Source organism: Podarcis vaucheri (genome assembly GCF_965113315.1).
Source record: "Podarcis vaucheri genome assembly, chromosome: 2".
NCBI lineage: Eukaryota > Metazoa > Chordata > Lepidosauria > Squamata > Lacertidae > Podarcis > Podarcis vaucheri.
In genome coordinates, this window is record NC_138760.1 from 31162471 (window position 1) to 31186579 (window position 24109).

General features: G+C 45.3%; 1 protein-coding gene across 8 annotated transcripts in view; it reads right to left on the minus strand.

The window, feature by feature from the left end:
• SDK2 (sidekick cell adhesion molecule 2) overlaps nt 1–24109 on the minus strand; it is a 342544-nt gene that overhangs the window by 13393 nt on the left and 305042 nt on the right. For 7 of the 8 annotated variants that reach the window (XM_082212337.1, XM_082212335.1, XM_082212331.1 and 4 more), the window contains exons 28-40: nt 23728–23826; nt 22823–23017; nt 19566–19767; nt 19102–19205; nt 17929–17999; nt 16850–16985; nt 16025–16081; nt 14825–14926; nt 13683–13798; nt 9446–9632; nt 4181–4318; nt 2673–2834; nt 2162–2287 (exon numbers count right to left, since the gene is read on the minus strand). In XM_082212337.1, the coding sequence (XP_082068463.1) occupies nt 2162–2287; nt 2673–2834; nt 4181–4318; nt 9446–9632; nt 13683–13798; nt 14825–14926; nt 16025–16081; nt 16850–16985; nt 17929–17999; nt 19102–19205; nt 19566–19767; nt 22823–23017; nt 23728–23826 (1695 nt within the window). The remainder of the gene's footprint in view (nt 1–2161; nt 2288–2672; nt 2835–4180; nt 4319–9445; nt 9633–13682; nt 13799–14824; nt 14927–16024; nt 16082–16849; nt 16986–17928; nt 18000–19101; nt 19206–19565; nt 19768–22822; nt 23018–23727; nt 23827–24109) is intronic. The other variant, XM_082212333.1, reaches the window with a different exon arrangement.

The following is a 24109-nucleotide window of genomic DNA, read 5'->3' on the forward strand; positions in this document are numbered from 1 at the left end:
AAGGACATATTGCTGAACAGTATGCTGAAGACAACAGCAGGTCACAGTGGTGGTGGACTCTTGGGTAGACCTGAAGCCCGTGTAGTCCTAAAGGAAAGACTAGCCTTGTCGGTAATAGCATTAACATCAATTGAATGAGCTAAAATATTTTTGGAACCTTTAATTTAGGGGTGTGTCACAAAATACCTTGCATTTGTGGCACATCATGGTAATTTGGCAGAAATAGGCAGCCCCCTCTCAGCATCAAAATCATACGTAGACCAAGGCTATATTGCCGGCGTCCAAGCTGGCAAAGGACAGGTGAAGATGGAGCAATCTCTACATGCCCCATGACTCTCAGAAGAACGATGGGAGAAGACCACAGGAAGGCTAACAGAGGGGTGATGAGGTTTTTCTGTGCACACTGTGGCCAAATAAAATGGAGTCATTGCTTCTCATGACTGTGGGCTCCTTGGGTTGATCTGAATTACTACACACTCTCTCAACCTGACCCACCATCCCCGCCCTGGAAATGCCATTGTGAGTCACTGCCTTCCTCCTCAAGGCAGGAGATTCTGCTCCTGCACTGTCTGAACCAGGAGTAGCTTGATTGACCCTGTTAACATTCGCTGCAGCGATGGTGCAGAATGGTCTTTCCTAAAGGCAGAGGGTGACTTGGAGGAGACTAGGTCAGGTTGGTAATTCATCCAAAGAGACAATGGGCGGCCTCCTCAGTGGGTGGGTACTTTGGGTTTGCAGAACATTTATTTCTCATGGCACATTTAACAGCTCTTTTGTACCACATTAGCATACTGTACGCAGCATGGAGTTTGGCAATTACTTAATTAGGACGTCTCTGGGTCCTAACACCGTTGGTTGTAGCCTAATAGCTACAAGGGACTGGATATCCAAGCTCTCACATCCCAGTGTGCAAACCTCGGGTGAGCCGGGTCTCCCAACTTGTATGTGTGCATTTCCTCGCGTGTCCAAGAGGTCGTTTATGATGGCGGATTACAACCTGCTTCGCTCAATGCAGGCAGATTGCTTGCTCCTAACGTGTAAGCTCCTTTAGGGATTGACTAGAGGGGGAGAGTCTCCATCCCCAAGAGGAAGCTTGTGGCTCGTGGAACATTCTGCCTGCTCCCATCTCCCTCTGGGGAATGGAGAGGATGATTGATGGACCTGCAGCCCAAGAGCAGGGCAGATGCAAGGGGATAAATCACTCCAGTGCTTTGAAATGGACTCTGGCTTGCTTTTTAATGAGGCTGCTGTGAGTAAAAGGGAGAGAGGACAAGGAAGAGCAGATGGCGTGGCACGGGGCCTGTTAATTGCCACGAAGGCTCGTGCTGAAAGACTTGTGCTCCTACCCTGCAGTGCTCTTTGAGTTCTACCTCACTAGGTGACATCCATTCCAGGCACCATCAGATGCGGCCAGGACAGGTGAATGTCTTATGGATGCTAAATCAACTGGCAGGCAGGTGCCCTGCATTTCTTGGCTGTACTCATGCGGGAAACACCAGCTATGGTCTCTGAAGGCAGGCGGTTCTTACTCTCACAGTCCCCCAGTGCAACCCTTTCCCCTCTGCACCACGGCACCTCCCTTCCCTTTCCAAGCTACAACTGGATCAGCCATAGCTGTCAGCGTTTCCCTTTTTTAAAAGGGAAATTCCCTTATTCCAAATAGGATTCCTCGCAAGAAAAGGGAAAAGTTGACAGCTATGGGATCAGCCTACAATATACGCCAGAATAATTAAGAGAAAATGGGTGGCATTCATCTGAGGCTTACTGAGAGAAGACCCAGTGAAATCAATGGACCTAACTTAGTCACGGTCATTAGTTTCAATGTTTCTGCACTGAATAAGACTTAGTTGGACACCACCCAATGCCTCTGAACATTTGCAGAGAGTAGTTACCAGTGGGTAAACCCAATCTCCTGATTATCTGGGATTAGAAGAGAGAACTTGCATAACAGAAGCACTGACTTTCGGGCAGGCTGATGCTTTGGGCACATCTTGGGTTTGGAAACGAAGCCTCATCTTTTGGGATCATGATCCTGAAAGGTCCACTGGACAGAGGCAGCCATATCAGGAACTGCTGTTTTTTCCCCTCCCATGTTCCAACTTTAGGACTGCTAATGGCTGAGTCAGCCAAGGGGGACGTGGACTGAGCGCAGAGCTGGTACCTGAAGGACGCGCCTCAATCACGTATCTGGTGATAGGACCTTTCCCAGGGTCACCACTTGACCAGTGGATTGTGATAGCTGAGCCGTACCTGGAGATGAAGGGCTCACCTGGAGGACCTGGAGCACCTGGGAACCAAGAAAGACATTTTCAGTACAGAAATCGTGCTGCGAGACTGTGGAGCAAGTAACCAAGGAATCATTTCCTTCCCCCCCCTCCCGCTAAATACAAGCCCTAGGCAAGAAAAACTGCTAATCCCATCTAACCATGTCCATTCCCCAAAGGGTGGGTTTGTAGATGCTTTCAACAGAGGTCCAGTTTGCTGATTCCATGTGGCTTTAAATAGTACATCACTTTTTTTTGGTACATCATTAGTACATCACCAATCAACCAGGACAGTTGCTCCCTAGAGAAACTCAAGAGTTCAATTCACAATACTGTGCAAGATCTATATATAAGTACATGAAGTGGCAGATAAAGGTTTCCCCTGTCCACCTCTGGCTCTTAGTTTACCTTCTCCTGGCCCAGTGGTGATATTGGCTTCTACTTCCGGTCCGTACGTAAAAGTCTTGGCTCGGATTCGGAACCGGTAAGTGACTCCTTCTGCTAGATCTTTGACTTTCAACCATAGGGGACTGTTTCCCTTCACATCCACTGTTACAATCTTGCTCACACCTGCAGGAGAGAGAGGCAGAATTTAGGGATTAGGCACGCAACCCCATCAATGGCCACCTGCAACCACAGAACTTTCCCTGCAGCTAAGTTGCTGCAATTTATCAAATCCAAACTCTCTTAGGCTTAGTTCCTAGTTTCTTATAGCTTACATTATTGCTTATTCCTTCCAGCACAGATAAATACCTTAATATGTTGGGTATTTTATATGGGTCTATGTTGCTGTTTTTACAGGATAAGGAATGGCACCTAATACCATGGAATGGTTTCACTGCATTTATTAATGCTAGATCCTTAGGTTAGAGGCACTTCAGATGCATGGATGGATGTGGAAGGATTTATTTGGTCAGTTAATAATGTTTCAGCATTAACTGTGATTATATTCTGACATTAGTAGCATGTGGGAGTGTGAAACCAACTATTCCTTTATATTAGTTGGATATTCTTTGTGAAAACTTGTGGCCTATTCATTTGTTTTTGTTGATCAGAAAATTATATACATGGAACGGCATATGACCTTATGGGGCGGTACAAGACAGTAAAGCCATTTGAGCCTGGGACCTATTATTATTTTTATTTTAAATAATGCTTTTTTTCAGGAAAGGGAAGTAGTAGAAAAATGGGGATACCAGAAAGCTCATTTTTAAGCAAGAGGGGGATAGAACATATGCCTGAATATTATCACCAAATTTCACACTGGAATATTGAATACACAGTGCTTGATAAACACACATTCCAGAAACCGTTTTTTTAGAGCTGGCAATCCGAGAATTAAAAAAAGGCATTTGAGCATGTGCAGAATGCCTTTCCATTACTACTGAGTATGCACAGCTGACCTACACGTCTCAGATTAGGAAACAGAATTTGAAGATTAAAAGGGTCTGGGGTTACAGTTAGTTTTTGGAAATTAAGTTCTAATGGTCATGATTCATTGTACTGTCTGTCCAGAAAATAAAAAAGCACTTCCCTCTTATACTGCTGTGGCAACCCAAAAATAAAAATGGACTTGAGCTGTGAATAGATGTCTAGGCTACATGCCACTAACTGCTCCGTTTGAAACAATGCCAACAAAAGCCCTAGAATAAATAGCATATTAGTTGCTTTGTACTGGGAAAGGGTTCACAACAAGATTGCTATTAAATTCAAATACCTTGAGACACTGGACTTTTCACATATTCCCAGATAAAAACTGTAACATGATTCGAAACACGAGACAGACTTGTTTTATCAGTCTTGCTTGTTTTAATCGATTCACTACTTCAAACACACAACTGACTCACTAATTCATGCACATTCATAAACCTTCACATGCACACACAACACCAGACCCTGTTCTCAAAGACCCTCACCATCCACAGGCATGCAAGGTTCATAGATGAGTCGGTAGCCCTCCAGGATTCCATTAGGGAAAATTGGTGGCTCCCAGGAGACATTCACGGAGGTGGTGGTGAGCTCACTGAATTTGATGGAGCCTGGTGAGCTGGGGGCTGCGAGGAAAGAAAAGGAAGGAGTTAGAAGTTATGGGCGATGTTAGGCTTTCCTGTCAACAACATGGCCTTGTGGATGGAGGTGGTCTAGCTACCCACCACTAATCTCCAGAAGGAAGTACAATCCCTTGAAAGAAATTCTATCAGTCCTTGAATACCGGTGACCTTTTGCACAGCCAGTGAAGGAAAACAAGACAGAACAATGGCAGGACGGGAAGCAGAGATATCTGGTCTAAGAGCAGCTGGGGAAGGGGACAACATGGGTTAAGTACTTAAAAACCCAGAAGAGGAGACGGTAACCCCCACTCAACCAAGAATTCACTGGAGGGTCATGGGCCAGTGATGGTGGCTCTTCATCACATCTGTCAAACGGGAATAAACCAGGGCCAAAACAGATGTTGAAAGGGAAGCATGAAGAGCCCAACATTGTGTTTCCCTCACAATGGCAATACATGGGCCGGTGATGGGACATTTACTAGGGAGAACCAGCAAATAATAATAATAATAATAATAATAATAATAATAATAATAATAATTTAAAATTGTATACCACCCTATACTCTCAGGTCTCGGGTGCTTAAGCCTTTCCTACCCACAGATTCTCCCTTAAAAATACCATCCACTAGCTGATTTTAACTTCCTCCAGCTGGGTTTCAATAGTAGCAGTTAGAATCGCTTGTGTGTGTGTGTAACTATTGTGAAAACGGTTGCAGGAAGGATTGGGAAGAACTTTGCACACTAGAATTTAGCAATGCCAATGATTGCAAAACACTTTGCACACCCACTGTTTATAGAACAGATTAAAAAGGAATGTATACTGAACTATCCCTCAAGAATACAAGAAGACTCTTGATGGATCAGACCAAAGACCCATCTATAGTGCAGTATCCTGCCCTCACAATGGCCAGTCAGGAGACTCCCAGCCAAATGCTGCCTCCCTTTTGTGAATCCTAGGGAGGAAAAGAAGCTCAACCTCTGGATATCTCATAGTTTTAAAAGGCAACCACATCAGGGCAGAATCTCTCTTTCAGGTTCATGGTGGTGATGAGAATGAAACCTATGGACAGGCCACCCCATAGAATGGTTAAAATTTAGTTTTAAGGTGGTAAAGTGTGGAATGTAGGAGAGGAGAATGGACAATGGACAAGGGAGCCAGAAAAGGGAAAAGTGGAGCCTGAGGCAGACTGAAAAACGGAGGAGACTGTGGTTTGGGAAACCAAAGGTAGGCAAAGGAAAGTGCAGAAGGCTGAAATAATGTTTAACTAGGCCAAAGTTTCGAAAAAATAAAGGGATCGTGGCGCCACCTTGCTGGACCCGCTCCTGAAATCACAGCGTTCACCTCACTGCCACAGGTTGGGCGAGAACATCTGAAAAGGGGGAACCTACATGTGCAGAAATTGCATGTGCATTGCCTTACAAAGCAGCAAGGGGCTGCCTTCAAGGCCAGCTCTAGCGGCAGTGAGACTCCACAAAACTCCCACAGCAAGCCTATTAAACATAATAGAGTTTTCCATAGCCATAAGTCACAGAAGGAAGCAAGCAGGCAGAAAACCAAGAAATCCCAGGAAGGAAGCTGATCTCCTCAGGTTTCTAATTTTCTAGGAAGTTGTTAACTACTTTTGAAACTGTGCTCACGGTTTTAATCTGTCCGGGGCTGAACAATTCCCACAAGCTGGCTCTGAAAATGTAGTAGGGACAGGTCTCTGTAGCATGTCTATTGTTTGATAATAAAGCTTCTTCCACAACATCACATAACATTGCGGGAAGACACTCCCAATGAAAATTTATGTTGCTATACATCTTAGATGGCTTTTTTTGTATACATTTTGATATTATTATTTTTTGGCATATGGATGTTTTAAGATGGTCTATATCTGTAATGCCTAATAAAGGTTTGGAGAAAGAAATAAAGATAACAAATCTATGCAGGTGGAATTGGGCTAGGGCTATTGCTTCCCGACCCCATGCTCTGCTGCTTGTTTCCTTGACAACCAAGGCATTTCACATGTCTGGATTATTTTGGGAAACGGTTACTGCTTTGGCAGTAACACTGTGGCACTAGTGTGAAAGCATGAATGAAATAAATAAGAAAACATCTCATAGCGCTAGTTTAGAGAGTAGTTCATGAGCCTGATCCTCAGGAAATCAAATTATTTTTAAAAAGGGTTTAATATATATATATATAGTTCATGCTATTATTACGCTTGCGGGATTCCCTAGACTGCATAACAGCAGTTCACTCCTTTGTACTGAACAAGCAACTGCCCTTCATTTTCAGTTTTCTGTATCTTAGCTGGAACTGACAACAGCCTTGTCAAGAAGAAGGAGGAGGAGTTTTATAAAAACCGCTAAACAAATAAAGTTAGGCTAAATGATCCTGGTGGCTTAAGCAAGTAAGCCAAGCCACGGTTTTCATTGGAAGTGTGGCTGCACCTAAGGATGGTAAATAAATTTTCTTGTCTAGCATCCCGTTGTTACTGGGGCCAACTAGGTCTTCTAGCAAAACAGACATCCTGGTCTGTATCCTCCATATCTTTTCAAATATATTATTAGACCTAAACAAAATGATTCCCAACTGTATATTCTAACTTCTTCCTTTTCTTAAGATCACACACCCCAAGCTATTATTTATTCCTGGGGGGAAATCTACCTAGACTTGTAAAGCAGTTTTCCTCAGCAGAAGTTTTAGACTTTAATTCACATCAGCCGCAGGTAGCATAGTCAATGGTCTGGGAAAGGGGGAGTTGTAATCCCACAACTTCTGGGACTCAGCTACATTGGCAAAGAAAAAGCGCTTTAGATGCATTGTATATGCATTACAACACTGTGACACCAGATGGTGCTGTGGAGTTCGGTTTTTGCCAACCTGATTTCTCATACTAAGTTTACAACCTGTTTAACTGAAAAGCTTCTTTGATGTGTCTAGATCAAGCCCTGGAGGGCCCCTGGTTGGGGAAGACTACCCTAAGATATCTGTATATTTCCCTACCTGGAGCAAATAGCAGCTCATCTAGTTATGCCCTTATTTTTATTCATTTTAAATTTTATAAAGTTTTAAAGTTTATACTGCCTTTAAGAGAGAGGGGGCTCCAAGGAGATGGACAGGTAGAATAAACTTATAGCAATTAAATGATTAAAAGCTAGTAAAAATAAACCCCAAAGCATTCTCAAACTGAAGATTACACCCCCCCCCTTTAATGAAAAGCTAAATCTAGCTTTATTTACTTGCTATCTCTCATACTCTGCAAAGCACTGGCAGAAGATTAGGATTCCTAAAACCAGAAACTCCTAAAGTAGCATCTCCTGGAATAAAAACTGTTTGCAGATGCACAGTGTCTCAAACCTCTTTTCTCACCAAGGCACTGGGAACTTCTAACAGAGAGACCATTGTCTCAGGGCATTAGGCTGAATGCAGTTTTTTTGTTTTGTTTTGTATTTTAGCCGAGTCCATTCAAAGTCAGCGACTTGAACCTTTGGCGCAGTCATTTTTAGAGCCGAGCAGGGGGCCTGCAAAGAGGGGAAATGGGAGAAGCTGTCCTAAACTGCTCTGGCCAAAGTCATCGCTGCAGTTCTTTTCATGCTCCTTTATGCTGTGCCAACAACAACCCCGAAGATCCAAGGAATGGGAAGCCAGCGAAGCACAGTCCAAGACAGCCCCAACTTCCTCTCTGCATAGCGGGAAATACAGATACAAGCCCAGCTCCTCACTCAGCAGTGCCCTTGGCTTAAAGAAGTTTTCACCAGCCAAAGCTGCTGGCGGTGGATATGGCCCACAAGCCTCTCCTTCTTTCCTTTCTTGTTGGCTTTGATCTCCAAACATGTAACCTGAGGATGTTTTGAAGCTCATAGCTGGAAGGAAGAGGAGGGGAGCAGGTGACGCAAAGGAACAAAGCAGGTGCCTGTTGAGGATTGAGCACAGGGGTCCAGGCCACAGAGGAGCATGTGTCTTTTGTTGGGCATCAAATGCAGCCCAAGGTCAACAGTTCAATGGTTCTGCTGAATCTCAGCCTTGTGCACAGCAATGCACACAGAGCAGCAACGTCCCAGCTCAAGAGTCAAGCTCCTAGTCAGAGAGGGGCTTGAACATTCAGGAGAAGCAGGAACTTGGGGTTGAAGCACAGGGGAGGTGGGGGCTCAGGATTCAGCTGGTGGCGGCAGAGACATGCTGGGATGCTGTATTTTTATTGTATCAAAATAAAAGTCTTGGTTTGGTTAAGAGGAAGGAGGGTTATGTAATATGATTAGGACTGTGATACGGTCTTTTGAGACACTGATATTGGAAACTGCTACATATAATTACTAAGAAATTCCGATGGAAGAGATTTGAGGAAGTCAAATACTATGTTTATGAAGATGGATGGTACTTAATTTTAATTAATTAAGTGGTAATATGTGGTATGCATTTCCCCCCCTTTTTTCTCTTTTTCTCCTACTTTTTGTTTGTCTTTATTATTGTTAATCTCTTCTTTTTTATTATGTTTATCTACTGAAAATGATAAATATTATTTGGGGGAAAAAGAGGAAGGAGGGTGGGGGAAAGGTATTAAGCTTTGTATTTTTCTCTATAAACCTTAATAAAAACTATTTTAAAAAAATAAGAGGAAAAGGAGAATGTGGATGGGAGCTTAAGACTGCAGTTAAGAGGATGCAAAAGGGAGGTGATGACCTATCAGTATACAGTGGTACCTTGGTTTACGAACTTAATCCATTCCAGAAGTCGGTTCTTAAACCAAAGTGTTCTTAAACCAAGGCATGCTTTCCCATAGCAGCGGGGGGACTCAATTTACAAATGGAACACACTCAACAGGAAAGTTCAAGGCAAAGTTCACAAACCAAAACACCTGCTTCCGGGTTTGCAGCAAGTTGTTCATAAACTAGGCTGTTCTTAAACCAAGGCAACCACTGTAGTTGGACCAAAAAAGATTTGCTGCTTATACAGAGAGAAGTCTTTTGGCCACACACGTTAAAAAAACAACCTCATCTGTGAGACTGAATGAGAACGAACACTTCCCATCGTGGTCGTGCTCATGTCTTCCCAACCCCGGCCCAACTCAGCACATCAGCACAGGACCTGCAAACTGCTTTTCACAGCCAAGTCGCCGCTGCCTCTCCTCCCTTCTATCCCACCTGCTTGCTGCGTCCTGCCCTTGATAGGGGCGCTGCGGGGCCCATCGCCTGCAGCATTGAAGGCCAGGATGGTGACAAGGTAGGCGGTGTAGCCAGTCAGATTCTTGAGTTTGACGCCGTTCTCCGGCAGGAAGAGCGTTTTCACCCGTTCTGTTTCGTTCTGCCGCTGGGCCTCCCAGAAATAGATCTGTAGGAAAGAGGAAATGGGGCGTAGTGAGGAAAATTTGGGGGGGGGGAGAGGAGTAGCACCCATTTCTCTCTTTGTGGTCACCAATGTGTTTCCAACAATGCTGCTACTCTGAAATGTGGAGTGTCTCATATATATATATATATATATATATATATGCAGGTTTTTGTGTCTTCGGGTGTCTTCCCGTGTAAGAGTCGGGGTGTCTGGGCGACGTTTCGACGAGGTCTCACTCGTCATCTTCAGCTGGAAGGTTTCCTCCCCGTAGAGGTGAGATATTTGCTTTCGTAGATTTTCACGGGTACAGGAATGCAGGTTTTTGTGTCTTCGGGTGTCTTCCCGTGTAAGAGTCGGGGTGTCTGGGCGACGTTTCGACGAGGTCTCACTCGTCATCTTCTCACTCGAAGATGACGAGTGAGACCTCGTCGAAACGTCGCCCAGACACCCCGACTCTTACACGGGAAGACACCCGAAGACACAAAAACCTGCATTCCTGTACCCGTGAAAATCTACGAAAGCATATATATATATATATATATATATATATACACACACACACACACACACACACACACACACCGTATTTTTCGCTCTATAACACGCACCCGACCATAACACGCACGTAGTTTTTAGAGGAGGAAAATCCGTAGGCATGCCACCCGTAGGCATTCCCTCCATAACACGCACAGACATTTCCCCTTACTTTCTAGGAGGAAAAAAGTGAGTGTTATGGTGCAAAAAAAAACGGTATATAGTTGTTTGTTCCTTGGAATTGCTACAGCCTTTATCAGCATAGGCTTGTCCTGCTAATAATTTCCTCAATTCATAAAAGTCAGGCAGAAGCTCAACCATCTAGAATGGAGGAAAGGGAACCTGTGGCCTTGCAGGTGTGGTTGCATTCCAGCTGCCATCAGCCCCAGCCGGCATGGCTAAGGGATGGTCACCTGGTGAGAACTGGATGATGGAGGCATATAACAAGTTTGCCACAGTGAGTAGGGCTGCAGAGGGAGGGAGATTTAAAGAGGAAATCCAGAGATGGAGGAAGGGACAGGTGGAAAGAGGGAGTCCACCGGCATGATGGGCCTGCTAACTATGACTGTGCCCTACTATCCTGGGGAATAGCAGATGCCCAGGTACAATGCTAAAATATTTTTTACTCTTGGCTCTCTGGCCACCATCCATTATTTTAACATCTCTCTGTCCTTTGTTGCTCTCTACTACCCCAGTCCTTTGCCGTAGGTTCAGATGCAGCTAAAGCCAAAAACACCGGGTTCTTTCCAACTCAGGGCTTATCCACACTTTACCTTTTCTCTGCTCTTTCCAGGCAGGGCCCACAATTTAAAGCTCCATGTTCAAGAGCCCTTTTAGGGCTCCGGATCTTTCCCAGTGAAAACCTGCTCTTTACAGCTCAATTGGAGCAAACGTCAATCCGTGGGAAACCTCGTATTGATGTTTGCTCCAGTTCAGCTTTAAAGAGTGGCGTTTCAGAGGGAAAGCTTGGGGGCAATTTATTATTATTATTATTATTATTATTATTATTATTATTATTATTATTATTAAAATGGGGCATTAAAGTGTAGAGCTCTGCCTGGAAAGAGAAGGGAAAAAAGGTAAGCGTCGATAAACTCAAATTTACTCAAATAACTCAAATTTAGAAGAGGCCCAATGAAATCAATATGCTCGGTTAAATTAAATTAATCCCAATGGAACTCCTCTGAGTTTGACTTAGTTGGATACAAGTCCTTTCTCTCTCTCTCTCTCTGTATATATATAAAATTAAAGTTTCTGTTTTACAATTTAGAATATTCATTTAAACAACCTTAAAATATCAATGACTTCCCTTCTGCTCTTTCCATGGTTCATTTTGCACAACATAAATCCCTGCTTATTTTATATAAACTAAACCATTCAGTATTTCATTACTACTTCCATCAAAACTTATTTACACTGTTGAATTTTTCCTAATGCTGCCAACATTTTCAAGTGTATACAATTCCCCCCCATATATTCAATAAACATTTCCCAATCATCTTTAAACAAATGTTCTTCTTGTTCTCTTATTCTATAAGTTAGATCTGCAAGCTGCGTGTATTCCATCAGTTTAAGTTGCCATTCTTCTTTAGTTGGGACCACGCTTGTTTTCCATTTTTGAGCTAACAAAACACAGGCCACCGTAATGGCATACATAAATAAATTTTTTCAGGATAAAAGTCCTAATGCCCAATATATGTGTGTGCAAAAGTTTCTTTCATTTATTCAAAGCACAGGACATAAATCTCCTTGTTACACACAGAGAGAAATTTTCTTATACCTAGCTCATGCCACTATGTTCCAGAAACTTTTCAGCTGGCCAGTGAAAACACGTTTCCAAAGGCTATGAAATGAATTAAGCACCTCAAAAGATTTCCCCCTGAGGATTCTCAACGGGGAAGGTGAGCTTCTTCCGTTAAATGGGCACATAACAATTAGGACATGTTGGCCCCTGAACTAGGCAAGACAGCACAGGCAATCCATTTTGCAGCCTTGGCTCATGGGGATGGACTAAGAATGGAGTAGTTAACAGTGCACCTCTGAAGTCACTCTTGGGTGATATCCAGACTTCCACAGAGAAGCCGGACCATCCCACCAAGCCATGAAGTCAAGGTGCCAGAGAGACTGCAGCAAGCAGGCTCCATGGCAACACTTCCCGGCACCCATGGAGGTTTCTTAGGAAACAAGGAAGCAACTTTCCAAAACCGCAGATCTACTGGCTTGTAAAGTGCCCCGCTAGATCACGGATGGGATGCTTGAAGACAGGATGAAGAATGGCTGCGCAGGGATTGGCAAGAGGCTAGTTCCAGTTCCACAGTATGGTGGCTGGATGCTCTGTCATCTGCCACAATCCGAGGGACAGGCTTTTAAGCACTTTGAAAAACAGAGAGTCTATGCTGGGCTTGAACAAATCACATGAACAGCCCAGAACTAAGGTCATTTCACATGCCACATGGTGACAAACATTTGCCATCTGCATAGTCATCCTTGGTGAAGACTTGACGTTTTCATCCCAAAATGACGTTTCAATCAAAAGTTTTTGATTTGAGTTTCCAATGAAATGAGGCTGCGTTTTAATGTTTTATGTTGTATTTTAATCTTGTTTTTTTTAAGCTGTATTTCAATCAATTGTTTTTATGTTTGGTGTTAGCTGCCCTGAGCCCAGCCTTGGCTGGGGAGGGCGGGGTATAAATAAAATTTATTATTATTATCTCAAGCATATATTGCAATGGCCAAACTCAGTCTCCTGGAGGAATGCATCTGTTGTAAATTTGCACCTGACACATTTTACAGTTTTAAAAGGTGCCGGGCTTGCGCATTTTGAACGTACCCATAAAAAAACATAAGGCGCAGAGCAGCCCTTAGTTCCCCAGGGACAAAAGCAATCCTGAGAAGGCACAGCATGTGAAACTCCAGTGTTTTATTTGAAGCTCAACAGCATCACTTGCAGGGGAAATGTAGAAACACATCCCCCCCCCCCGGAAAAAAAAAGAAAAATTCTTGCTTGTTTCATTTCCATTCTCCAATAGATCTAGGGCTGCTGCAGTCAACAGTCCCACACTATAAATGGATCCAGCCAGAATATCTGCTGGCTTTAAAGTAGATTCCGAACTGCTGCAAGGCACTCGTAGGCCAACGTGGTACCCTCCTGATGATATGGACTACAACTCCCATCATTCCTGACTACTACTCATGCTGGCTGGGGCTGATGTGAGTGGGAGGGTTACAACATCAGAAGGGAATCACATGGGCTACCCCAATCCAGCCTGACATCATGCACTGGAACACCATTCCCCATTACTGCGAGCTTTTTTAACATATTAGGCTGTAGAGGAATATGCAAGAAGACGCCGCGATACGTTTATGTGGCAGCAGCAGTAGCAACAACAACGGCAACTCCCTTTACAGTCTCTGCAGTGCAAAAGGTTTCGCCTCCTATCCACAAATGTCCCCCAGGGTGACAAGTGCACCAGCCTTCTTCACCTGTAGCCCAGATCCTTCCCTCCTATGGCCTAGTACCTTGTAGCCTTGGATGTCTCCGTTCTGTGCCTCGGGGGGTGGCGGCTCCCATGCGATGTCGAGCTGGGTGGCCGTGGCACTTTGGATAGCCACATTCTGTGGTGCAGCCGCAGGGACTGAAGAGAGAAGAACCAGATGTCAGCGAAAAGGCAGGTGCCTGAGTTAATTGATGCTCTGACAAGTCCACAGAGAAGCAGGGACTGTTTTTTTGGTTTGGAATGGATGTTTGTTTACCCTACATGAGCTTCCGGGCTTGGCCACAGACCTGTCTGCTCTTGGGATCCACCCCTAAAGACCTCTTGCTCGCAGCTGCCTCTGTATTGATTAAGGAATGGATCTGCTGGAAACTATTGGGTGTGAGACATAGGAACCTGCCTAATAATAATAATAATAATTTATTATTTATACCCCGCCCATCTGGCTGGGTTTCCCCAGCCACTCTGGCGGCTTCCAACAGAACATTAAAATACAATAACCTATTAAACATTAAAAGCTTCCCTAAACAGGGCTGCCTTCAGATGTCTTTTAAAAATCTGGTAGTTGTTGTTCTCTTTGACATCTGGTGGGAGGGTGTTCCACAGGGTGGGTGCTACTACCGAGAAGGCCCTCTGCCTGGTTCCCTGTAACTTAGCTTCTCGCAGTGAGGGAACCGCCAGAAGGCCCTCGGTGCTGGACCTCAGTGTCCGGGCAGAACGATGGGGGTGGAAACACCCCTTCAGGTATACTGAACCGAGGCCACTTAGGGCTTTAAAGGTCAGTACCAACACTTTGAATTGTGCTCGGAAACGTACTTATACAGAGTTAGGCTACTGTATTGTCTGCCCTGACAGGCAACAGCTCTCCGGGTTTTCGGCCCAGGGAGTCCTTCCCAACCCTACCTGGAGATGCTGAGATTTGCACCTGGGCCCTTCTGTATGCAAAGCAGATGCTGTACCACTGAACTATGGCCCTTACTTGTAGGCAATACAATTTGTAGGCAATACAATTAGCTGCAGGCAATACAATTTGTTGCTGTTTTAGCCTGCCAGCCTGCTCCCTCCTCAGGCTTATGCTCTAAGCTCTCAGGAAGCACAAGGGTATAGGGAAACAGAAACTTGAGAGAGAAAACGGCTCCTGGAGAGAAAAAAAGATGCCTGGCTTACCAGCCTCGCCCACAAAGACCTCCTGTGGTGAGCTGGTGGGGCCCTCACCCACGGCATTGTAGACACTCATTCGGATCTCATAGCGGCGGTGCTTGTTCAGGTCTGCAGAGGTGAGAGGCAGAAATGAGACTGTTATACATGGAGGCAGAGGCAGAGTTTGTTTCTTAATTCTGGCGTTGCCTTTAAAAGTAGTGGCGTATACATTCCTGGCTATGATCTGGTCTCACATTCCCCTCCTTTTTGCATGCTCCTACCTGACACCACTCCCATAACGGTACTAATTCCTTCACAGCCCTTTGCGAAGCTGGCAGATGGTGCCAGGATATTTCTTCAGAAGGTAAGAGGACAGAGCAAGGGCACCAGAAAAATTAATTGTGACGTCTGGCTTCCAGTACGTGAACCAGCACTTTAGAAAGCCTTCGTGGTTCTAAGCAAAAGCTAAGCAAGCTGAAGTAAACTTTGTTGTAAAACGAGTCTTAGGCTGTGTACATGCTATACGTTTATACCATGTTCAAAATGCATTCTTTCCCTCAAATATTTCAGGCACTGTAATTTACTACTACTGCTTCCCAGCAACCCAGGCATGTGATAGTGCCCAGAATTATTTGAGGGAAAGAATGTGCTTCAAATGTGTTTTAAAAACATATACTGCGTACACAGCCTTAACAGGCCATACAGTATTGAAAGGGAGATATTTCATGTAAGCAAAATTCTTCTTCATGAATCATAGTCCTTACTTCCCTGCCCCTACATAAAGCCCCTAAATTTACCACAAATTTCCCCTTTGCTATCTATTATTCCACTCTAGAAGATAGGAAAGAGTATCCAAATTAACAGGGAAAACACCATAAAAAGCAAATGTGGACTGCCTGTGTGTTTGGATGACAAACACAAAACTAGTTCTGTTATTATATTGTGATCGGGAAACTGGGAAATCTACTCATGGCGAACTTGCACTTTCTTTTTTGCCAAATTAGGGATTTTAATTGGAAGCAAAATAAGCTATCCTTGGGCAAGGAGGACATCTTGGGCTCTAGGAAGTGATGTGCTAACAAAAACAGGAAAGAGCTGCTGTTCTCCCTGCTGCCAGTCACCCTCTGCAGGTGACGGTGCTAAAATCTAGATAGGAACCGGATTCAAGAGAGACCAGAAGCACAAACAGAAACAATTGCACAGACAAGAGAAGAAGCACCCACTTACTGTCCAGCTCGTATTGTGTGAGGGAGGCCTCAGTCAGGTTCCTCATGGCATACGTTGCTGTGGGGCGGCAGGTGGTCAGAAGGGAGAAGCAGTCAATGCAGGTTAGCCACATGTAAATAAACATCTCGACAATGCAAGCAGGACTAACAGACATCAATCAGGGGTGAGGGAGAAGCAGCTAAGAGAGAAACTCACAGCCACATCAAAGAACGCCGAGAAATCTCCAACGAAGTATTAGGAAAGGGGGAGATATCCCAGAGAGGGGTTGTAGCTACCGAAGATGGACAAACCTGGCCAGAAAGAGTTTATGGGCATCACGATAGCCTGGGTGATAGATCTTCCCAAATGACTCAAGAGCCCATAGTCACTGGATCCAGCAATTCAACCAAAAGGAAAAGTCTCTCTCAGAGAGAATCACCCTGGCACTAAAAAGGCCGAGCTGATAGGGCTGAATATACCAACCACTTGCTAAGATCAATGTTTTCCATTTCAAGTGCACTGGGAACAACAATGTATTATTCTAGGGCAGCTTCTGAATGCTTGCAGCACTGACTTATGACTGCAAGGGAAAATGCTTGTCAAGTCACATTTGTTACTGGAGAAAGTACTGGGTACACTGGTGCTAAATCTTGGGCAGTACCTAGGACCAGTGTTTGCTATGGGTGGCTTGCTCTGGAATGATGGTTCCCATGCTAGTGTTTGTTGGCTTGGTGTGTTTTTTTTTTTGCTGCAGTGTAAGTTGAAGGCAGTGGGCAGGGGTAGACCTTGGCTAAATTCTCACTTTCTCCAGTTCCCAGAACCCTTGCTGCTCACAAGCATACTCACAGGTGAGTTCTGCCCATTTTGCACTGGGATTGCTGATACTGCGTGCAGTGAATCCTCGCGCCCCTTCATATGCCAGCTCCCGGTAGCGGATGCGAAAACCTAGCAAGATGCCATTGATTCTGTCCTCAGATGGAGCCTACGGAAGGAGACACAAATAAATCAACGAGGGGCTCACAAACAATATTTGCTTCCCCTTGCACGGCTGACACTTGCGAGACCGGCTTCCAACAAAAGGATTCTGTCCCATATTACACCTGCTTTTGAATACTGTCACCTCCCATTGCCCAGTCAAAAGCTGGAAGTGGTGCTGAAACGCCAGGGCTTCCCTTCCCTGTCATTGCCAGGAGGGAAGCATCACCGGAGACCGGCAAAAGGCGCCTCAGCATCTTTATATGCTCTTTGCCTTGAGGAATGGATGGGTTGGGTGTACTAGCCAAACTACTGATGCCTCCCTCAAGCCAATATTTCACACTGGTTTGGTTAAACATTTCTGTTTCCCACTTTTCAGATCCTCCACAGCCTTCCACCACCCCCTTGCTGCAACACGCATGCAAACTCAACAGAGTCCACAGTTTTATCACCAAAGTCAACTGCCCCATTTTGACAGGAAAACCTCCTTTTGTGGGTGGAATAAATAATGTTGAGCTGGGGCTAAAGTGCAGAAACTAGGTATACATCTGCGCATAATAGACATGGTTGCAAATCTTATGACCGTTTTCAAACTCAGCTTTCTAAGACCATGCTCAAGACCAGGTATAGGCAAACTCTGGCTTCCAGATGTTTTGGGACTACAACTCCCATCGTCGCTAGCTAACATGACCAGTTGTCAGGGATGATGGGAGTTGTAGTCCCAAAACATCTGGAGGGCTGAGTTTGCCTATGCCTGCTCAAGACAGAGACATTACCAGATTTGCTGCCCATCAGAAATAAGCTTAGAATGCCACCCAGAACCACTGCGCAGCACAGTCATGTTTCATTGGTCGGAAGCTTTTCCCCAAGGCAGCAAGAACTCCTGAACATTCCAGCTCTCCTACTCATCGAGTTCCAATGGGGAAGAAAGAAAAGGTACATCCCCCTACCTGCCAGCGGATCAGTACAGATGTGGTGGTGTGTGGGGTCACTGACAAGATGGTGGGAGCTTCCTCTGGGGCTGAGGAAAGAGGGAAAAAATATATATGAGTCAAATGCAAGAAGATCCAAGCTGTTCTTGCTTGTCTTCATGAGACACAGAGCCCTGAGAAATGGCAGGCTACTTGTTGCACTCAGCTGACAACTTGCCGTTGGTAAAGGCCCAAACTGGTTACCATTTTACAGATTATTAGCGGATTTTACAATTCCAAAGCAGGGAGACAATGGTTTTTGATGACGGAGCATTTCCACAATGTGGAATATATTGGGTCCAGTTGGTATTGGGTGTCCTTTGCCCTCTGGACAATCTGCTCTGCCCATCATTGCCCCCTCCCTCCCCCCTTTAGAATCATTTGTTTCCTCGAAATACAGTGGTATCTTGGTTCTCAAACTTAATCTGTTCCAGGAGTCTGTTTGACTTCCGAAACCATTCAAAAATCAAGGTGCAGCTTCCAATTGGCTGCAGGTGCTTCCTGCACTCAATCGGAGGCTGCGTAAGCTGCGTTGGATGTTCGGCTTCCAAAAAATGTTTGCAAACCGGAACATTCAATTCTGGGTTCGTGGTGTTCAGGAGCTGATTTGTTTGGGAGCCAAGCCGTTCGACTCCCAGTTTCTCTACAGACACCGCTCTATGATGCTTTCATGTCCCTATTACTGCTCTTCAAAATTACCCCCAACCTTTCCCATCTACCAGTTTCCCCAACCCCAAGGTGTCCGTTGCAACACTGGTTTTGCAGCCCACAGCAGCCAGCTGCAGCCCAAACTCTCCTCCTCTGTTCTAACAGCATCAGGGTCACTTCAGGAAATGCGCAATTAATGGAAGAGATTGGCCCATAATGAAAGGATATGCAAAGCTAGATGTGCAAGAGGGAGGGAGGTGGTTGAGGATGAAGACAGGTGACTGCAAAGGTTTGACTAGGTTCAAACTCTTTCCTGGTTCTGTTTTTGTGATCTAGATGCAGGACTGAATGGCTGAAACAGCACTGCTCCAGGTAGACTGGAAGAGGTAAGCACTCTAACCATGTACACTGCAATGGTTTCACTTGCTTTCATATGGTATGAGAACTTCTGCTCCCATAACCGGAAGGGGAAAGTGTCTCGTTCTAAAGTAACTCATAACATACCAGCCTGTAGTGTGGTGAGTGACTCTGACTCTTCACTGTATTCGCTGTCACCAATATCATTGGTTGCCTTGACCCGGAATTTGTAGGTAGTGAAGGGTTTCAGCCTGCAAAGGGAGCACATGGTACTTGGCTTGTTTTTGGAAGAAAACCACAAGATGCAAACAGATGCACAGGTCTTGCTGTATTCTGCCTGCCAAGCCACTGATTTCTAACACGTTCTACCTCAAGACTAACAAGCTCATTCCCAGAAAAGCTATCTTAATACTGTGTGAACTAATGGCTAGCCTTGATTCCAGACTCAATACCACTCAGGCAGGAAATTTCAGTTTGGACCGGTGGGAATCTGAGGACAGCTCTGTGACTGGAAGATTTGCTCCAGATCCAGTCACGTAACAGTCGTCCTTGTCAATGCCACCTTCTTTTCCAAATAAACATCTCTTTCATTCTACCCGATGATGTCTCACCTGTTGACTATGAAGGATGTGGTGTTGTGGTTCACAGAGGCAGAATGCAGCACCCATTTCCCATCAGGAAGTTCCCGTGTTTGTACAGTGTAATACCGGACTGGTGAGAGCCCATCACTGCCCGGCTCCCAGGACAATAGTACACTTCTTGACTTGACATCTTCCTGCAACACAACTGGCTTGCTGGGAGGTTGGGGACGGTCTGGGGGCAAGAGGGGTACAGATCACTGAAGGCTGGAAACATGGGGTGAAAATAGACATGGCAGTGATAGTATAGGTTTAACGACAAATATGAGAACCCCCCATCCATCACCTTGAAGAGAGTTTAATATCAGCTTGAAAGAAACCTGATTTGCACATCAGATCTAGGCAATACCTTCCCTATCTGACTCTAACCTATATCGAGTGAACACAATACTTGTTAGTTTACAAACAGAGAAGCTGAGCTCCAGCATGAGACCCAGAGTGTTCATTGGGTTCCCAAGAATCATATTCTCTTCTCCTTTTTAAAAGTGCTTCCCCCCGCCCCGCCCCCCTAATCAAAAAGCAGAAACCATCTGTATTTTAATGTGATGCTCTCATGGGCTTCTTTAAACAGAAAAGTAATGTGATATTTCAATTCAATGAAAGCGGCAGGGCTAGATAACCACTCCTGAGTCCTGACTACCTTTCTGCTTGTTTTCTGATTCTTTGGGAGGCAGTGGGGGGTGGAGCAATTTGCTCCTGGAGAAGTACACAAGCTTCAAATAGCCCCATAAAAGCAGAAGATGGGGGGGGGGGTTCATTCATGGCATGGGCTGATGATGAGGGACCTCTTTTTGGTATTTGGTACAGTGTTTTTGCAGGTGGAGCTGTGGTCTAAACCACAGAGCCTAGGGCTTGCCGATCGGAAGGTCGGCAGTTCGAATCCCCACGACAGGGTGAGCTCCCATTGCTCGGTCCCTGCTCCTGCCAACCTAGCAGTTCAAAAGCATGTCAGAGTGCAAGCAGATAAATAGGTACCACTCCGGCGGGAAGGTAAATGGCGTTTGCGTGCGCTGCTCTGGTTTGCCAGAAGTGGCTTAGTCATGCTGGCCACATGACCTGGAAGCTGTCTGTGGACAAACGCCAGCTCCCTCAGCCTATAGAGTGAGATGAGCATGCAACCCCAGAGTTGTCTGTGACTGGACCTAACGATCAGGGGTACCTTTACCTTTTTATGGTGTTTTTAACAGAGGCCTTAAAATCCTGTGCCTGAGAGATATAGTTACTCAAGTAGTAAAAAGCAGAGATGTATAAAATAAAAAAAGCTTTTTTAAAAAATCACAAAACAGCATGGGGTTGGTGGAGGGTTCTATTATGGACTCTAGCCAATGAGTGCCTTTTTGACACATAAACAATCACATTCTATGCAGCACTCATAAACATACTAGATGAGTGCAAAGGGGGAGCCATGGGCACTAACTCCAGGGGGCCAAGCTCTTTTGGCTCCCCAATGTTCCTTATCATCAGGGAACGGAGGAGGCAGAGTGCAGAGCTGAGCACTGCTTCAGTGGCCTGTTTCTCCTCCTGCTGCCATGGAAGGGGGCTGAGCACAAGAGAGGAGGAGCCACCAGTCACTGTATTTGGCTCCGCCCCCTTCCTCCTCCTGAAACACGACACACACTACATCGCCCCCCTCAATCTCTGGCGCAAGTTGGCGCCTCTGGGAGGAGCCTCCCTAGTTTCTCTATATTATAAAAAATGGTCAGGAATGCCCTAATGAACCATTCAATTATTTATACACAAATGACACTTCCAATTAAAAACAAACAAACACCGGATGATGCACATTGTGGATCTCTGGTGAACCTACAGAATGTTGCTTTTCCAGCTTTGTGAAATCCAAGTCTGCAGCAAACAAAAAGGCTTTACCATCCAGCTGTATCTTGAGAATTTAAAATCCATGTAGATTCACTACAGACCAGCCTCCTTTTTATATCAGGAAAGTGCATTAGCTTAAGGCCAACATATTTCGCCGAATGAGTTAGAAGCCTGAGGCCCAAACCAGGTGTGGCACGGGACTTATTTAATCTGAAAGCAGCTTCAGAAGTCTGCAAGTCGAAGCAGATGAACAGCTGTATGCTTAACCATTTCTGTCCAGCTGTTCTTTCATTCAAACCCCCCCCCCCGCAACTTATTTTCCCACTCACTGAGGTGGGGGGGATGAATGTAGCTTTATCTCAGGTAGAAAAGGAGCTGTGGGGTGGGGGCAGAGCAATTTTGAGTGGAAAATGGCCGGAAGGAGGTGATATCTGCCATTCCTCTACTCAAAACTGGCAGCATCAAAAGAAGATTAAGACCCCCCCTCCCCGCAAAAAAAAAAAAAAACAACTAGAGGAAAGACACACATGACTGCATATCACAAACAGTAAAAGCCTGAGGGGGTACAATTCTGACAGAACTATTTCATACTATGAGTGAGCATTCCATATTTTTTTATTCTCCCTCATAAAAGAACTGCTCTGCATATAGAAAACTAATGCATCAGTGTGGTGTGCTAGGTACCCAGGCAGGAAGCTTTCTTTAAAAATCATATGGATAAGTACTAAAAATATGGCACCTCCACCTAACATGTGAAGTGGAAGAGTCCAGAAATAATAATAATAAATAATAATAAATAAATAAATAAATAAATAATTGATTTATATCCCGCCCTCCCCAACCGAAGAAGGGCTCAGAGCGGGTAACAACAATAAAAGTGACACAGTTTACATAAAATCACAATCAACTAATTGAAATGCATTCTAAAATCAATTCATTCTAAAATCAATTCAAAATCAAATTAATGGCAACCATTGGGCTAGAGTTCTGTGAGGATTACCGAAGGAGAGAGGGGGTCAGACTGTGCCCTGGCCAAAGCCCTGGTGGAACAGCTCTGTCTTGAAGGCCTGCAGAAAGATGTCAAATCCCGCAGAGCCCTAGTCTCTCGTGACAGAGTGTTTCACCAGATCGGGGCCATGGCCAAAAAACCCCTGGCTTTGGTTGAGGCCAGCCTAACCTCCCTGTGACCTGGGATCTCCAAGACCATAAGATCCTCTGTGGGACATAACAGGAGAGGCGGTCCCATAGGTACGAGGGTCCTAGGCCATATAGGCCGTATAGAATTCTACTTTTTCTATCGGCATTCGGTGTCTGCAATTTTGTGTGCTCAACCACGCTGGCCTTGTTGCATAGCATGCATTTTAGAGCTTTCCTCCCAATTCCAGGCATTATGTCCCTTCCTGGAAAAAAATTACCTCTCTTCTCTGTAGTCACCACCAACGCTTCTGCTGCCTCACCCCAGCCCTTCCGGGTCTGTGCTGTGATACGGAAAAGGTAGGTTGACTCGGGTCTGAGACCAGTGGCAGTAAACTGCCTCGCGCTGGGGTTGAGAACTTCCACGCTGGCAGAATTGGCGGTGGTGGTGTTGAGGCGGTGAGTGATCTGGTAGGCTGCATGCAAGAGGAAGACAAACCCAAACAGGAAATTATTGGGGAGAGGACACAGTCCCCATATCCTGACTTTAGTCCAGGAGGAAGTAGATCAGAACCATGGAAGTGGTTTTAGGAGAGGTTACACATGGCTTGTGAGGTGGGCTGGTTTCCTTTATTAAGGGTGGCCCAAGATGTTTCAAGCACTGGAGGCAAAAAGGTCCTCCGGTTGCCCCCATAATGGGGTGTGTGTTAGGATCTGCAAGGGCTTCCCTTCAAGGAAAAGCCCTTGCAAAGCCTCACCACCCTGCTGGGTATCTGTGGCAGATTTGGCAAGGGCTTCTCCTCTTGCCAAATGTCCCTTCCCGCTCAGCGGTGAGGCTTTGCAAGGGCTTCTGCTCAAGGGCTTCTCTCCTGTGTTTCTGTCACCTAAGGCAGCTGCTTCATCCCACCTCATGGGTGGGCCGGCTCTGCCTCCCGCAATTCCTCTAGTGCAGGCATGGCCAAACTTGGCCCTCCAGATGTTTTGGGACTACAATTCCCATCATCCCTAACCACTGGTCCTTTTAGCTAGGGATGATGGGAGTTGTAGTCCCAAAACATCTGGAGGGCCAAGTTTGGCCATGCCTGCTCTTGTGGCACTGAACTGACATTGAGAATTGTAGACAAAAGTTGGGTGGGGAGCCACTCTGGTCTACAATCTCCATGGTACATAGGGGTTGCCTGCTTACCCAGAATGATGCCATTGGGAGCAGCAGGTGGCTGCCAGATTAGCCGTACAGAAGTTGTTCTTACTTCAGGGAAGAGAATGCCCACTGGGGGCCCAGGAACTGGAACACAGGAAGACAGGGAGGGATGCACAGATGAAGTTTAGAAGGAACACATACATTTCCGCGCACCTAGCCAGAGAACAGACTTTTAATGCAAATACATACATAGCCACAGGGTGCAAACACACACACACACACACACACAGATAAACATATGCTACGCTTAAGGTGACATTCCCTGGTCTGTTATTTGAAGACTGGGGCTGTGTTTAGGGACATGGAGCGCTAATCTTACAATGTCATGACTTTAAAGCAATCACCACTGCGGTGTACACATCTAGCA